An 18,849-nucleotide genomic window follows, 5' to 3' on the forward strand; every position below is an offset into this window, starting at 1 on the left:
ACTACTTTGGTCAATAATACAGAGAGAAAAAAAATGCCCTGAGCCCAGGGACTTATAGAAGCCTTCAACTATTTAAATATCTGATTTACAGAAAGAGAATCAATATGTGCTTTCCATTTACTCATGTTCAGAACTCACCTTTGTCTCTTCTTATAGCCTCGTCAGGTGGCACTGGTGAAAGACAAAAACCAAGTCAATTCTAGAGCACACCCAAACACACATCCACACCAGAGAAATTTAAGGCCATCTATTAATGGAATGTTCAAATCTTTGGAATGTGAGAGAGGACACCAGAGTAATCACAGAAATCCATGTGGACACTGAGCAAGTGTGAAAGTAATGATTCCATGTTCCTTGAGGTGTGAGGCAGGTTTACCAATGAGCAAGTGATGCTGTGCATGAACTCTGAATGTCAACACATTGTAATAAGGATAATTTTTCTGCGAAATTTGTTTTACTGAAAAACTGTATAAGTTGCTAATCAAAGCCGGGGCACTGCTTGTGCTGAGTTTCAACATTTTCCCTTTGAATGCATGGGTTTTTCTCCATGTTCCCTGGTTTCCTTCTCTCCTCCTAAAGTAAACTTGTCCCAGGTTCAGTGAGTGAGCATAGGTGTTTGTAAATGAGTTCTGTTATGGACTGGCACCTCATCTTCAGCTATTAGTGGGCCCAGTATGCACTGGTTCTCTGTGACCTTGATACAGATAAGCAGGGTAGAAAACTGATTGATGGATGAGTAGCTTACTATAGGTTGTGGCTTTGCTGTGAAAGATTATGGGTTACTAATCATATATTTACACCAGGCTGTTTAACTAGTTATACCACTTTTCTGTCTTAATTCAGTACAGAGCATAATATGAGAATATGACTGAAAAAGTATACAAAACTGATGAAGAGAGGATATTTGGTGTGTTTATATTGAACTATTCTTAGAAAATATTTTAGAGATGTTCGGATTCAGCGGGTTGGAAAATGGAATGGATGGATGTCAAAAACTTTAGTGTTATGCATTCACTGGATGCTTTTTTGTGGTGAATGAACTTGACCTTTTCATTGTTATCTTTTGCACAATTCTACCTACGCAAAATGTATGTTGTTACATTACATCTGAAATCCCTGTAGGCCTTATGCACTCATGGCCACAGTACTTCACATTATTTAGATGCCATTATGAACTGTGCATGTCAACACATTGTAATAAGGATCATTTTTTGCAATATATACTAGCATGTGACATACTGCAATAGTAGTTTTAAATCTGACTAGAGTGAAGAATAAAAGAGATGTCTAAAATCCTAAGTGGAAGTTAATCTCACAAATCTAGCAACAATAATTATGTTAAAGTAATCATCAGTGACTATTACATGTGAAGAGAGAACAAGTTAATTAAATCTTCCACAGTGAAAAATGAAACATATTAACACCTTTTATCCTAACAAGAAAAATATAAACTGTAAAGAACACCCATAATAATTTTTTACAGTATAATGGAATATAGCATAATTTACTGATTGAAATAATATGTATCATTGAATTAATATTAACACAAAACATGACAGAGAGATTTGAAAAGTATCTGGGGATTACTACAAGCCAAACAAGTCGGCTTTTACCTGATTGTGATTTAAGCTCACCTCATTACCTTATGTTGCACAGTACATCTAAATGAAAATATTTATAATTGATAAATACAAAATGTGTCTGATATTTTGCCGCCTTGCGTTTCTGAGCAGACTGTTTAGAGAGAGCTAATCATATTTAAATAATGTTTTTAAAGCAGCGGGTTATGGTACACTAATTATGCAGTTTCCTGTTTGTAACCACAATATTCTGGTAGAGGAAGTCATACTAGAAATAAAGACATAATCTCTTCAGTATTATTAAAAAAGTAATAATCATTGCAAATAAAGTAGCAATAATATCTCAATTATTCGTACCCTTGTTCCTACTTGTATAATGATTACTTTCTGTTCCTTTTCTTACATAATTTGTAAACACATTCTTTTATCTTTACTACTTTCAGTTTGCTGCAAGAATTACCGGTACTTGAAGGCAGCTTAAAAGCAAATGGGCCAAAGAGGTACCCAAGAACAGTGTGGTTAAATGAGAGAAATGAAAGAAACATCTTACTTAAATACCAAGTGAAGAGCCATTGTCTGAGGGAAAGGGAGAAAATGGTTACTTTGAACATGCCTTTAGACAGAACACTGTTGATAAAGAAAACACTTACTGAGATGTTTACTTAATGATTAAGATAGTGAATCATTATTTTAGTAGTAAAGAGTTGTACAAATTAATGTTAATATATGTGTGTGCATGTGTGTGTATGTGTATGTGAGTCCTTTTCAGGGTTGATTACTGCCTTGTACACATATACGCACCCACACTCACTCATATGGGGTCAATTTAGAGTCGCTAATTAAATTAACAAGAATATCTCTGATAGGTGACCAACCAGTTAAATATCCACACAGACACAGGAAAAACATGCAGGCACCATACTATAGAGATGTGGCTGCGATTCAAACCCAGGATTCTGAAACTACGGAGCAGAACTGCTTCACCAGCATCACTGTACAGCCTATATAGAAAAGTAGTTTAGAAAATCAGAATAATTAATAGAGAGAATGCTCAGATATAATCTACAGGGAAAGTGGTAATATAAAAAGATATTATCCCAAAGAAAAGCAGACAATTTTCATATCAAAGAAGGTTGACATGTGTTCTAAGAGAAAATTTCATCTTCTTTACAGCTCTTGTATCCCTGATGTATAATGAAGGGTTACCTGAAGATCTGTCCCTGTATTCAAATATTTTCCTGCAACCACTTAATCTTTTATAGAGCTACAGATTGGCTGCATAACACCAGACTGATCTCACACTGTATGGACCCTATGACATGAACCTTTCAAAGGTCTGAATAATCTCAGTAGGATTTATTTAACCTTTTATGCGTCTTCATGTCCGTAATTTGGACATTGGTAATTGTCTAACTCGGCACTTATAATGTAATGTTTGGCAATAATTTTTTGTGATCATATATTCATTAACGTTTAAATAACATTAATGAGCAATAGAACTAATAATAAGCAGCAAGTTTTTCATAAAATAAAACAGTAATAACCGTAAGAATACCAACCCACTTCCACCCACCCAAAAAATTTGCCCCATTAAAAAGGAAAAAATAAAAGAGCATGAGCAAAATCAAGGTGGGAAGCATAGCCCACACCACGGACCCATCTGAGGCGGGAGTTAAGAAGAGGAGAATGATGATAGCCACAGGACATCCGGCTCTGCAGAATTTCCTCTAGAGCATACCATTTTGTAATAAATGGAGGGAATGACCCATTGATCACCACAGCTGTGAAAACTGAAGCTTGCCAAGGAGATAGAAACATTAGATTTCCAGTGAGAAGCTAAGGATGTCTTTGCAGCTTTTGTGCCGAGAGAAAATAGCCCCTGCTGGATAGTAGAGAGAGGAAGAGACAGGAGGTCTAATAAGAAAGGGATGGTAATGTTCAAGACAGTCAAGAGAAATTTAGAGATGGACAACCACAAAATCCAAACTGCGGGGCACTCCCAAAACATTGGTAAAAAAGTATCTTGGGTGCTTGCTTGGCAGCAGGGACAACAGGGATCAGTGGGCAGACTCGTGAGAAAATTGTTTTATGGAGTAAAAATAATGTCTGGTCGCGTTATTCGAATGTTTTCCCGCAACCACGTAATCTTTTACAGAGCTACAGATTGGCTGCATTCTGACTGCATTAGGTGCAAGACACAAACCACTTCTGATTCACTAATTTGTGTAAAGGTTCACTTATACACATAGTCACTCTCCCTAATACCATGGCAGTTTAAAAATCTAACGTGCACATTGCTTTGTCACCAATATATACAGAACAATAAAGCAAAAATAGCAAGAAGCAATATTAAATTTGAAGGATTACAAGATGAGATCTGAGGGAAACCTGAAAGCTATACACAATTAGTTACCAGGCTGAGATTAAGATCCATGTCCCGGGGTCTTGTAGCAGAACTCTTGTAATCTTTCACATGTAATAGTTGTTTCCTGTAATTTGCTTGCACTTTAATTTGAGTTTTATGTTGGTGACAAAGCCCAGGTCAATAGCAGAGTAACTGTCTGATTTGTTTATTGGTTAATTGTTGACTCTAAATAAGCACCGCTTGAAGGAGTGTGGGAGTGTGCATGAGTGCCTCCTGCTATGCACTTGAGAGGCTGCAGCTCTCTAAGATAAAGTATTAACATTTGGATTAAGTGGGTTTACCAAATGGGCGAATGGGTGGACCCATGGTCCACTTCTGCTGTTATTCCCACTTGCATTCAAAAGCATGTCCTTCTGAAAAAGCAGAGAGGCTAGCTTTCATCTCCATTCAGCACAGCATTGCACTTTATTATGTAGGTCACTCTCTTCACAAATTTCTCTACATATAACTGAAGCAGGAAATGAATAAACTTGATTTTTGACCATAATAACAGAATGTCAAATGGACTTTCATAAATGTATTATGTTTAAGCATTATTCAGTTATCTTAACAGTGTGTATGTTCATGGTGCCAAGGTTCTCATAAATGAAACAGAAAAAATAGTATACAAAAAACACAATAAATCATTGAGATATGCTCTAAAACTAGTAATGTTTTCACAATCTATTTTTTAGTTTATATTTTAAATAGTAATTAAAAAAGAAAGTGTCATTTTTTTAAACTTGTTTTTCTTTTGTATCTTTAGTTGCTTTCATTCATAGCCTATCTAACTTGAAGGTTGTAAGGACAAAGGGTAACACTGAAGTGAAAATTTGTTTTTCTTTATGTATGTTAATTTATAGTTAATAACGATATTCTGAACTCTCAAAAACAGCATTTGTCGTCGTAGAAGAAACCGCCCAGTTATTAGACCTTCATGGTATTGTGTGGCAATTGTTACCACTGACTGTACCGTGATAAACTGCAAGTATAACTGACCTAAAATGGTGAAATCTGGGACAATGAAAAGAAAAAAAAATATTTTGACACTAAGTCTGCAAATTATAAGTCGACACGACCTTTGTGATATACCTGTCTGTTGTGATAATTGACACATTAAGTTATCAGTACTTCTTTACTGAAGGTGATGATAACCTTTTGGTTATGGGCTGCAGCGTTTCTTGGTTGTTGTGTGTTGCTTATAGAATCAGTAGTACACCACCATTTTAATCAATTTCTGAATTTATTGTGGACCATGCAAAGCAGAAATGGATGATTAAAAAAAACAAAAAAAAACAAGAAATGGATTTAATAAGGGAGTGAGGAGAATCAAGGTGAATATATTTAGCAGATGATTATGAAAATGGAAAATCAAACTACGGTCACTAATTGACAAACCCCAATATGCAAAACCAACATCAAACTAAAAATAATTAATAATTCTTTCTCTCTAATTATTTTTAAAAACGTTGAGCTGAATATTCTTATTTTGAGCCAAAACTAGGAAATGGATCCTACTGCATCGGCATGTTATATATGCACGGTAATGTAAGGTAACGCTGGATACATGTTACTGTCAACATTGTCCAATAATTGTATGCAAATAGTGACATCCACGAAATAACTGCCTATGACAGCAATGTGATGAAATCGCCAACAAAAACACTAAAAATCTCAAAGGACAAAAAGGACAAAAGTGAAGAAATTCAGGAACAGGTTGCAGGGATGCCAAAACAAGAAACCAAGACAGAATTGTATGTTTCAGTGCCCCACTCACAATAAGATATTGCTCCACAAGTCTCTACGTATCAAACTGAAGGAGTCTGTATAGCCAGACACCATAGCTCCACAAATGAAATAACACTGCTTTAGGGAATATGGCATATTTTGTTCTCCAACAGGCACACATATAACAGAGCTAAACACGCACAGGGATTTCTTGTTAGTTTCAGCCGTCTACATTTACGCTGCTAAAACAAGAGTGAGGGTCCTTACCTTCTGTGGGGCTACTATTTTTTTCCACCATTTATGCAGTACAATATATAAGATGTAAAGTAAGTGTGCTTCTTTGTCTCTGTTGTTGTTATGTATTGTGTTCCATTTTCCTGAGTAAAATGGAATGGTGCTATATAAATAAAATGTCAGTAAGTCATTATCCAACCCACTATATCCTAACACAGGGTCATGGGAGTCTGCTGGAGCCAATCCCAGCCAGCACAGGGAGCATGGCAGGAACAAACCCCGGGCAGGGCGCCAGCCCACCGCAGGGCACACACACACACTAGGGACAATTTAGGATCACCAATGCACCTAACTCGCATGTCTTTGGACTGTCGGAGGAAACCGGAGCACACGGAGGAAACCCACTCAGACACGGGGAGAACATGAAAACTCCACACCGGGAGGACCCGGAAAGCAAACCCAGGTCTCCTTACTGTGAGGCAGCAGCGCTACCACTGCACCACCACGCCACACTTAAATAAAATGTATTATTATTATATTGTATTTGTAATTAATGTATAGGCCAAAGTAGCTGAAATGTCCCTTGTACGAATAAATACACTTGAAATTTATATTAGCACAAAGAGAATTGTGTTCATAAGTGAACAAGAAAATTGTATCAAAATTGTGTAATTCTACTATGGCAGGTGTGGGCAATGTCGGTCCTGGAGAGCCGTAGTGACTGCAGGTTTTTGTTCCAACCCAGTTTCTTAATGAGAAGTCAATTATTGCTGATGAAGTGCTTATTGCTTAAGTGACATTTTGATGCTTCATTTTAGTGGTCTCGCTTGTTAAGGTTCCCCACCCTTAATTGCTTACTTCAATCTTAAAGAGCTGCATTCACTGTTTAATGGCTCCTTATTAGCAATAAGATGTAAATGACAAAGCAGCCAGCAGTTCTCCATCTAACTTGTTTCCATTTACATCTCTGTGGGTTCATTTTGCAATGTTTGATTTAATAAAACACTTTGGATGACGTCCCTGCAAAGGAAAAAAATCTATGATATAAGAACCTTACATTACAGACTAACAAGCCTCAAAATTAAATAAGGTCCGAGATTGGCAAGTATTGGTTTCTAATTAAGCAACTGGGTTGGAATGAAAACCTGTAGCCACTGCTGCTCTCCAGGACCGACATTGCCAACCCCTGTACTAGGGCATTATATTTAAAGAAAATAAAAGAAATCTTATAATAGCTAAAAAATATACAAGAAAGTCAAATGACTTTGCATACAAATGTTAAGTAAAGACTGGAGCTAGATGAGTAAACTAGCACATTTTTTTAAGATTCAATGCTCTAATGAGTTGTTAAAATACTTTTAGAATTGCTACTGAAATGACTGCCATGGTTCACTTTGATATCCCACTGTTATAGAGTCCTTATTCTCATCTTTTCTCTGGTCACACTGTCTGTGGTGAGTTTATAGTTTCTCCCCTTGTCTGCCTGGATTTTGCCTTGATGCTCTGGTTTTCTCTCACCTCCTAAAAATGGAGAATTTAATCTGAACTATTCAGTTTAGGAATATAAATGAGTGGCCCTTGCAATAGACTAATGCCCTATTTACAGTTTGCTCTTACCTCATGCCTCATATCCCCTAAATAGTTTTAAATAACTGAGGCTTATTTATTTGATGGTGCATTATCCATCCATCTATTTATTATGCCTATACCAATAAGCAAGGAAGGTGCCAGTCCCAACATGGATTCTAATCCACTATACACGCACTGATCTGCACACACAATCACAGGAAAATTTAGTCACCTTATAACCTGACAGCATATATTTGGACTTTGAGAGGAACTTAATATTACTGATAGAAAAGCAACATGAGTAAATGGAGGTCACAGAAACTCCACAGAGAAGACATTCCAGGCAGGAACTGAACGACAGTCTAAGCCATGTGACGTGGTAATGATGCCTGATGTGCCATCCTTGATTCTAATCTTATTAGTTAATAAATGAATAGTTTATGCTTTGACAAAATCATTTACCAGTCAATGATGAATATACAACAATGCACTATGAGGTGATTAAATAATGTTAAATAAGTTGTGCCATAGTTTGCATACTATGTAGCACGGCTGCCTTGCAGGTAACAGGGACCTGGATTTGATATCTAGCCTTTCCACTGTCTGTATAGAATTTGTATGTTCTTTCTGTGTCTTGAGTGATTTTTTTTTCCAGTTAGTCTAATTTTCTGTTGCATCCTAAAGATATGCAAGGTGTTGGTAATCTGGAATAAATTACAGAGTTAAAGTATAAGCTTTCACAGCTTTAAAAAAATATCTAAATGATAAAAAGGGAGAACCTTGCCATTAGCTACCAAAATGTATTTAATGAACGGATAAGTCTCCCTCTTGTTTCTCATTTTATGTAGGTTAACTTGATGATCAACTCTAAAGTGTGGTATTGGTGAATGTGACTTGTAATGCATTAACATGCCACACAAAGGTATTTTTTCCCTTGTACTCAATAGTTCTGGAAAAGGTTGAAGCTCCATGTGTAGTATAAAAAATATTTTCAAAAAATTAATGGAAAGATGTTAAATAAAAGAAAGGTGACATTTTAGTATTTCTCTTGCCTACAACATACTTTTATTTCACAGTGCTCTAATCATACTTAGAAATGTCACATCTCTCTCTTCTGATTTTATCTATATTCAGATTGGAAGAATATTTGCAAGCAGTATATTGTCTTTCAAAATGATTACACAAGTTGCCATTTCTGTAATTAAACTATTTAAATATTTTGCAAACTGCAAGTGCGTTGGAAGAGCAATTGTGCTTATATCAGAGTTGATATTTAAAGCAGAAGAAATTCTTTGAATTGTACAGCATCTTTTAAGCTGACATTGAATCATTTTAATCACATATCCTGCTATTGATTCCAAGGTACACATCTGCATTTTTCTGCTATTGATTCTGGGATAAATGTGTGCATCTTGTGTCTATTATTGATTGGAGAATAAATATCTGCATCTTGTTTGTTTTGATTATGCCCTTTATTATCTACCATATTAGGTCATCAAGAAAATTTCTACATCTGTGATAAAGAAATTTGACCGAGTGCCCTTGGCCTTGAAGTTTGAGGTAAATCTATACATTTTCTTGGTATATGATTATATTGCTATGATAATATATAATGATTATGTATGTTAAGAGTTCACCTTATATGAGTAAAATCTTAATTTTCCTTTTTCATAAATAGGAAACAAACATATATTTAGCATGAGTGATTGTTATCTTTAAATAAAAGAATGTAATTGCTGTTTAAATGTACATATCTATTGAAGCATGATGGTTGTATCAGGTTTCAGTTATAGTATTGTTATTGCCCTTGTAAACGAATTGTTCTAATACAGCCGATAGATATCATTAACAACGATTCCTAATATTTGTAAAGCAAAATGTCCCGGAAATGTGGTGAATATTGCTGATGCTGTTCACCACAATACTTCCTGCTCCGAATGGAGTGTGCTGGTAGGTAATTTAAAATGGCATTTTTCTACATTTTGTAGCTAGTGCATTGATTCTATAAAGTGGTCACAATTTTTTTTCCAACCTATGTGTGTATTTGTTTTCATTTTTTTTGCTACTTTTCAAAATTTCAAAGTCTTTAAATGCTAATGTGACATAATATGGCATATAATTACAGTGTACTTGCAGCAGTGCAATTAACTTATTTTGAATGCTCTAAAGTTTTACCAGAATTGACAGTGAACCTGGTTAAAGAATGTTAATATTTCTGGAAAGTCTTTTCTGTGCACTCTTATCCACATGAGTTTCAAATTAAATCAACAAATATTATCTTCAGGTGTTAAACAGTGGACATTTTGCTTCCTTAAAATAAAATTAGATCTCAGATTATGAAAGCAATTAGTCAATGTATTTTATTTTTTTGAAAGATGACTGTCCTGGGATTTTTAAATAGAGATGATCTTGCCTCAGTTGCCTCAAAACTGTACAATTTAGGTGAGCTGCTCTTTGCTACGGATTCTTTTCCTACTGTGCCTTACCCCAGTTGCACAACATCCTATTCTGTGATTACATCCCACAGAGTTAGAAGAATTTGTGCTGGTTATTCTACATGAATACAGATTACTACCATTCTACATCACACCAACTACTGCCTGAAATATGCTAATGGCTTCCTAAGTGTCTCATTCTACAGTATATGTGGGGGACATACAGCTTGTATGTGTAATTACGTGATCCTGTGAAGAAAGAATGGGACGACTCATCTCAGAATTTAATGGTGGAAATGGGTAGGGTTTTGCCGGAAAGATATTTTGTGCTGTCCATCTAATTCCATTGCAGACTGAACAGATGAACAGGGAATGCTGCTCTGGAACATTCCAGCTCAGTTTATTACCAAATCATTTTTGTCCAAGCAGACCTATTAAGAAGTAAATTCATGTTGATAATAATTAACAATGCATAAAATATTGATTCATCAGCTGTAGCAAAGATAGGCAATTCAGTTCTTTTCTTTAATTATTTTTTCTACATATTTTTTCAATTGAAATTACAAAATGTAAAGTATAATAATATCTAATAAAATATAATCTAACATAAAAAGTGATATTTCTGTCTTTTTAAAATTCCCTTTTATTCAAAAAGACCCTTTTATGCATTACGTTATGATTGCAATTCACAATATGACTGCACTGAAACATTTTTTCCTAGTACTACTACTACTACTGCTACTATAATAACTTCCTTAATGAATGTACCGTTTTAAAAAAAGAGCAAATCTGTAAAATGCAACACTTTGTGGCATGGTGGTGCAATGGCTACAGCTCACACCTCGCAGCTTTAGGGAACTCGGTTCAGTTCCTGGCCTAGTTCATGTTTATGTGGTTTTTGCATTCTCTCATGGCTCCCATATGAGGTTTTTTTTTTTGTGGACTTTCGTTTCACCAGTGTCGTAAAGATAGGTGTAGTATTTTAGTATAATTGGTGGCCTTGCATGTATGAGTGTTGATATGTGTGAGTAATTATGTGAAGTTGTGATTCATAATGAATGGCTGTTTCCTGATTAGCTCGGTCTCCTCCTCATCTTTGTAATGTACAAAAAGAGATTTTCGAAAGAGTTGTAGATTGTTAAAATAATTATTCAGATGTGTTTACAGGTTCGTCATTAAAATGCATTAATGGATGCACACCACTGTAGCTGTAATCTGCCTCTGTTGTTTTCCAAGTCTTATATAAAAAGTGCTCAGTTCCAGACTATTGAGCTTAGTTAATTGGAAAATTTGGTTTTGTAACACAGATACTCATGACATAACAGAAGGAAAATTAAAATAAGTAAATTGGTCTTTTACCTTTATATGGATGTATATATTGGTTAGTTATGAAATACAATTTAAAGCTGCCCTATCCACCAGCATATATATACAGTACTGTATTTGTGCATACTGTATATTTATTTATGTACACCAATTGGAGTTTAGTATTTTAGCATTAGGTGTGGTTTTATGTTATTTTCATTTGCAATTGGGGTATATTGCTTTAGGTTTTAAGTAAATGTGCTCTTTTTAAACTCAGTTAAATAGGTTTGTTGTCTTATATATTTGCCTCTTGACCTTCTTGATTAATTGAGATGGTCATTGTTAGGGTCACCTTTGTGCTATAGTCCAGTGATGTTCCAAGTATACTGCAGATTGTGAGATCCATAGATCATAGATCACATTGTCCTCTACAGAGGGTAAATATTGTCATTTTAAAGCTGAAACAGCTTTATTATTTTGTTTTGTTTTTGGGTCTCTAACTCTTTACGTTGGTTTTCTGCCATCATTTCATGGCAGACTGAATAGCATATTAATCAATGAGAAATGCCTTTCATAGTGGTCCTGAAGTTCAGTATCAGGTTTTGATGAAAGATTAGGCCATGCTATAATGGATAGTTTATTCTTCCTGCTAGTAATAGAATATAAAATTAGGCAAGGTACTTGTATCATTTTAATTAACAACGATGAAAGTAAATTCACTTTTTTTAAAGAAGCAAATTTATTTTCATTTCTAAACTTGAACATTGATATAAAATTATACAAAGTACGTTACAGTGTATCCTATGTTTGATTTTTTTTTTTTAAGTCAAGTAGTGAGAAGTCAAGCAAAATGACGCCTTTTATCGGCTAACTAAAAAGATTACAATATGCTTCTCCTACAGAAGGGGCCTGAGTTGCCTCAAAAGCATGCATATTGTAATCTTTTTAGTTAGCTGATAAAATGTGTCATTTTAAGTCAAGTAGTATTTTTGATATTCTGTGATGAAAATCAGACTAAGAAAGATAGTTTTAGGTAGGACGTTGTACAAGTTGAATGTATGTGTATTTACAGCATGAGTGTGTTCAGTTATAGACTGGCACTCTGTACAGAGTTAGATTCTGCCCTTTAGCCAATGTAGACAAGGCCAGCAGTGGCCTCCCTTGGCTCTATCTTTCTACTGAGCAAGTTTAATAAATAGAGGGAGGATTTATTTTTCTTATGTATACTGTTTCAGGAAATCCAAGGTGACTGGATGAGAATAGGTCAATCTTCAGTTGTTGTTCCTTTCCAGTAGGTTTTTAAGAGAAATTCAGTTTGTGAATGTACTGTAAATGAGTATCTGAAACAGGTGCCTTGATACAAAATATTAGGATATTAGGAAAAATATGTAAAACAAGTACAGTGGAACCTCGGGTCACAAACATCTCGGACCACGTACAAATCGGGTTACGACCAAAAAGTTCGCCAAACTTTTGCATCTGTTCACGACCACACACTCGGGTGACGAACAAGCCAGTTTCCCTTCCAGTTCGTACGCACCCATGATTACCACACATGTTCAGTCTCTCCCTGTGCATTCCCTGTGCAGTGAGCGAGCGAGAGAGAGAGAGCGCAAGTGAGCGAGCGAGAGAGAGAGCGAGAGCGTGCGAGCAAGCGAGAGAGAGAGAGCGCAACATTACAGAACCATTACAGAAATATTACAGAAGAAATAAGTAAACATTTGGTTTACTATTACACTGTGCATTCTATGGTATAATTACGTATTTCTGTGCTTAAAAATCTTTAAAAAAATATATATTTACATATAGCTCGTACAGTCCAGAACGGATTAATTGTATTTATATACAATCCTATGGGGGAAATTACTTCGAGTTTTGGAACGAATTACGGTCGTGACCCAAGGTTCCACTGTATACGTAAAATATGTAGAGCCTGATCAGTTTTGAGGACTAATCATAGGTTGGTAGTTTTTGCCATTATAAAATGCATTAATAGCACCAAAACAATAGCGAAACAAAATAGTAAAGAATATTTTTTTTTTTCTAATAAAAATTTTATTTTTTGTTTTAAATTAAGCAGTCTGTACCCTTAAACATGATGACAAACATTATGACATATCTGTTCCATGTATCTTATATTTATCTTATAGTTCCAAGATAGTTGTAAATTCAGATCTTTGAATTACATTTTAGTTACAATTAAACATTTGCTTAAACATCATAGATACTTTACAATAGAATAGATTCCTAATCTTGTTGGCCACTAGTAGTCATCTTGGACATAAATGCCTGCTATTTAAATAGATACAAAAATAAATGCATTATTAATTCTATCATAAATAAGAATGTAATGTGTATTTACAGGTGATTGCGGAAATGCAACGCACCCTTGGCTTTTAACATCTGTTTGCAATCCAGTCACGGAGGAGAAAGGGCTTACTACATGACACACCAGGCCACCAGGAATGTGATCAACAAGATTTTTATTTTTCAGTACTTCTTGGACAGTTGCGTAATTTTCTTCAGTGTTAAAGTGAGGAGCGCTCTGCCTTGGTGTACTCATCTTTGGTAATGTCCCCTGCCTGTAGGGATCTAGTTCCTCCGGTTATACTGCTGTGTATGGCTGTCGGAGTGTACACCGAGATGCAGCCTGCTCGTTCTCTTGTACGAAACTGTAATCCTTGCTAATGGATCCATACTACTATATGTAGTCATTTAAAAAGGTACGTGAATTATGAACTCCAATTTTTTTTTCACACAGCACATATTTCACGGCCACAACTTGAAATTCATGTGAAACTGTAATACATAAGAACTGTTCCTTGAATATCTTTCTGGTAAAGCTCTCAGACAGCACTAAATATTAACTCTGGCACAGGCACTCCTTATAACAATCTCAACACCTCTGTGGTGCACCCCGCAACGTCAAACCTTGCAAGTCCCACTACAGCCATATCTGACTTATCAATAAATGGAGAGCAAGATAAGAGGCAATATGAAGTTGATTAGCAGGCTGTGCAACAGCAACTCCAAGGTGACTTCTCAAAAGTGTTGGAGATCCATATGATGGGAATATTCTACTAACCAATGATGGTAAAAAAAAAAAAAAGAGTTCTTAACATTTGCCAGTTCTTCTATTACCTTCCCTGGACTGCATAGTTGCTGGATAATAAAAGAAACTGTAACTGGAAGAGCCATTTGGATAAAACAAGACTGATGAACTGAACAACACACATGCATAAACAAGAATAAATTACAGCAGGTTAAGAAATGGTATAAGGATGTAATTGATTTTGCTATGGATTGCATGCTCCTTTATTAGCTCAACTTGGATGTAAATGAAATTCATTTTGTAGTTGTATATATGTGTGGAAAAAAGTCTTTTACTTTTTACGATAGAGAAACAGTCTGAAATATAAATCAGTTATTATGTTGTCATATAGACAGTAGCAATGATGCAAATAATTCATTAGTCTATAAATTAAGAACATAAATGTAGTGTGATTTGCAATCTGCTACTATAAAGAATACATAAATAATGATAAACAAAGGTATGTTTGGAAAAAAAACTGTTAAATTTACTAGGTAGCATCAAATTGGCTCTTTAATTAAAATATTGGTTAAATGGATTCCTCTTTTTATTTTGCAATAATAACTATGAATTTAAAAATGCACGGTGTGATGTGTCTTTATTTCTAGCAAGGTAACCGTTTATCAGTATGTTTCTATGCAGCATGCTGGGAAGATGGCCAGTAAGAACAGAGAGAATAAAAACCTAATTTGTCAGGGTGAAATTTTCCTTAGGTTTTGTTAGACAAGCCCGGCAAAAGAGTAAGCAATTAAAGTTATGCTGTACTGTTTCCCTGCTGCTCTAGCAAATGGGTTAATACTAACAAACACCACATATGCACTGGCCTCAAACATTTTAAAAGGCCAGGAATGCTCAGACTATAAGTCACAATCCTTAGAGAGTGCGAAAATGCAGATTCTCTTAGTATTACTTCCAGTTCAATATTTTTTTCTGTAAAAGAAAGAAAGATTGTTGTGTCACATGGAAACCATGCATAGAAAGCACACTTAGTTGTATTTAGTGTTCATGAAATATAAATGTGGGTTTACCCTACTAGGTCAAAAGTTGTAAAAAATACATAAAAGGGAGACTGCTAGATGCTTTTGCTACATGTGGATGCTTGTAACAGAAAGGGTGAGTGCACCAAAGATCCTGCTGCTATGTAAGATCCATCCTTACAGCTGGAGGCCCTGACCGTGTCAAAAGGACCTCTCCTTTAACTGCACAGGCTGAAACATTTGCTCTGTAAGCTTGAGTTCCACTGCTGCTGTCGCAGGGCGGGTGAGAAGATGAGAGGGGGGATATCACCCTGGGCAAATTATTAAGCAGAGACAAAGCTGTACATGAACGTTTGAAGTGAAGATTTTTTCTTTTGAGAAAACTGCAGGGAAATTTTCAAGTATTTTTATGTGTATTACCTGATCTTTAATTAATAAATCTCGTCGTTTTTATGCAGAGTGTATATTTTAAAATGGACTATACGATGCAATTTAATTATTAGCTTCAAATACCAAAAACAAGTGAAAAATCTTTACACTTAATGTACAGTATAAGCTTAAACTGCAGGTGAGCTACACACACTCAGCAGTATAGTATGACTCACACTGATCTATCATACCAAACCCACTTAATTCTATTCCAAATTAAAATACTTAGATACAGTGACACTTTTCATAACATATATACTTGTTTCAGTTGAGGATTCTGGGGGGCCAGAGACTATCCTGGCAACACTGGAAAGCAAGAAACAGCTCTGGTGTGGGCACTAGTCCAATACAGGGCCTACTCACACATGCTTACTTAACTTAACTTGTAAATCTTTGGGTTTGCAGACAATGTGCAGACTTCATGCATACGCTGACTGAGCATGAAATTTGAACCCAGGATGCTGTAAAGCAACAGTGCTAACCACTCCAGTGTTTAATCTTCTCAATAAGGAAATGAAAGGAAAAGCAGGTAGAAGCAATCTGTAAATTCATATTGAAACCTAAAAAGCCAACTTATCGATACAAAGTTATTCTTTAAGGTTGCCTCTGTAAGAAAGAGTAATGAATTTCATTAGAGCTGATTTTGTTAAATTAAGTTTTTTCACGGGAAATGTGACTGCATTTTCCGTGCCTCAAAGCTGTTATAAAATAAATGATTGCATTTCAGTTTTAAAATAGTGGTATAAATTCCTGCAACACATGAGCATTACAAGAACCTGGGAGAAACTTAAAGGAACTGGAATTTAAGATGTAGAATTAGACGCGATAAAATGTCTAAAAATTTTCTGTTGCTCCTTTCGACATAATTAAGCATTTAAAAGATGACAGATTAGGAAGCGAAAGAGGCCAGAAGAGGTGCTGTATTGCAGGAGAAGACAAATTGCTCAAATTAATATGCCTCTGCAGTGACAAACAAACAGCCTTTTATGTTGGGAGTGCTTGGAATTTCCTTAAAACCAAAAAAAAGGAAAAATCTTGTCAGAGAAAAGAAAAAAAACACTCAGTGCCGTATTATATATGGTTTGTGGGTAAAAGTTGCTATTGCAGTCTTTTGGAGTTCGCCCTTGGGTCATTTACTGTTTTTTTTTTTCATGTGCCACTCATTTACCATTCAATTGTTTGTATGTAATACAGCTTGTGAAAAGTCTTTGTGCCAGTTTAAGGACACATCTCTTTATAATTACAGCATAGCTCTTTGTAAATGTGTTTTGTTAATGTGTACATGCACTGTTGAGTTTACTGTACAACACGCTACTTATGACACATGATTTTGTTTGTTTATTTTATGCTGGAAAATCTGTGCATGTACCCTAAGCACGTCTTCTGTGAAGAACACTGCATAGTAATAAACTGGAATTCTAATGATCTGATGCATTTATCAAGGAATAAATCAGGTTGGAAAGTATCAGGACCCCCCCAACACACACACACTTGCAACCCTGTCCAGTACATTCAAAACAGAAGCCGCACTTTGATTCAGTTGCTTTTCTAAAACACTTTTCATCAACAAAATCAGTTGCACATAATTTGAATTGCTGAAGATCACATAAATACATTATGAATGCAAATATGAATCATAAGTACAGCAGTAGTCTTAGTGCCCAAGAGCAGGGAAACAATTAATTGAACAGAAACTCACTCTAATATATTAATCAAACTGCTGTAGAAGATTCTTAAGGTTAAGATGGTAACTTCATCTCACAGCTTTTGGATAAGATCTTTTATGAAAATTAGTAGCCTTGGTCTTGAATGAACTATGACAATTACCAGAGGTAAAGCGATCGGACAGAGGATGGAAAGGGTGCACCATGTTGGGAAGGATCTTAAAGACTAAACAAAAGTGCAGTGAATCCACAGTGGGGAAGTACCATCTGATTGTTTTGAAAGCAGTACCACCAGTCTTTTTTGTTATTCTCTGCCCTTGGCAGAGATATTCCCATACTAAACTAAAGAACTAAAGTTCTCATGGTTAGTTATCCTGCGACAGAAAAATATTTTTTGTCTAATTCCAGGTTCCCTTAGGGGCCTTAATTGTAGTTGAACAACAAACGAAATCAAATCCATTAAGTCTAGCAACTTTTAGGCTGCACACCTCTGTTTGTTAGAACAGTATTAAGACCAAATGACCCTCAGCTCTTATTATTAAAATATGATGGCAAAGAATGTTGTCAGTTCTCTTTTGGTTGAAAGATATAAACATCACTTATATAAATTAAAAAAAATGTTTTTCTTTTGCCTGTTGTTGCCTGTTCCTACTTTAACCTTTGCCACAGATGAGATGAAATTACTTTATGTCAATGAGACCTCAATTTATGAACATGCAAGAGTTTATGCAACTGAAAATACCTTGACAGATGTGAAGTTTAACAGGAAGTGAAAAACCTTACACCTCGTGAAGTGTGCAAGCTATGTCGAGGTATTATTCAAGATTTGATAACACGAAAAAAGGAGAGATGGTTTTCTATTCATTTTGTAGAAGAAAGAAATGAAATTTAACAGAGGAGAAAGTTAAAGACATACCATTTGCGTTTTCATCAGAACTTTTTTTCTTTAGCTTTTAGAAATTAATTAATTTGCAGCAGTACATTTATACAGCCATTCTATAATTTATTTTTATTTTGATTATTTTTGTTATTTTATCTTCTGTTCCTCAGAACAGTCACGGGTACAGATGGCTGCTCTCTTCTACTTGGGAAGTCGAGCTTCTTTAGGAGTCAGCAGATCCACCTTAGAAGTTAATGTCTGGCATGGAAGCAGAGGGAGGTGGGGTTATAGTGAAGAGAGGGGTGACCCAGCAACCATAATGTGGTTGGAAGGCCAGTGGACTGTGAAGACTTGCGATTATTTTTCTTTCATTTTTGTGCATTCACTCTGCATGAACACAGCTTCTAATAACCTAGATTATTCATGTGCAGCTAAGTGTGACTATTTTGCAGTTTATTTCTGGCAGGTGTACACCAAAGCAAGAGGTGAGAATTGAATTGATTGGCCTTGTCCCTAGGCAGACCAGCCCATGGGTCATTTAGAGTTTAAATTA

General features: G+C 35.5%; 1 protein-coding gene across 3 annotated transcripts in view; it reads left to right on the forward strand.

Moving 5' to 3' along the window:
• Nucleotides 1-18,849, forward strand: part of mafa (v-maf avian musculoaponeurotic fibrosarcoma oncogene homolog a (paralog a)) — a 1,357,435-nt gene that overhangs the window by 879,522 nt on the left and 459,064 nt on the right. For 2 of the 3 annotated variants that reach the window (XM_051932122.1, XM_028809816.2), the window contains 2 exons: nucleotides 9,007-9,075; nucleotides 13,620-14,927. In XM_051932122.1, the coding sequence (XP_051788082.1) occupies nucleotides 9,007-9,034 (28 nt within the window). In that variant the 3' untranslated portion in view covers nucleotides 9,035-9,075; nucleotides 13,620-14,927. Of the gene's footprint in view, nucleotides 1-9,006; nucleotides 9,076-13,619; nucleotides 14,928-18,849 lie in introns of those variants that run through there. The other variant, XM_051932123.1, reaches the window with a different exon arrangement.

The sequence above is a fragment of the Erpetoichthys calabaricus genome, chromosome 9 (assembly GCF_900747795.2).
Source record: "Erpetoichthys calabaricus chromosome 9, fErpCal1.3, whole genome shotgun sequence".
NCBI lineage: Eukaryota > Metazoa > Chordata > Cladistia > Polypteriformes > Polypteridae > Erpetoichthys > Erpetoichthys calabaricus.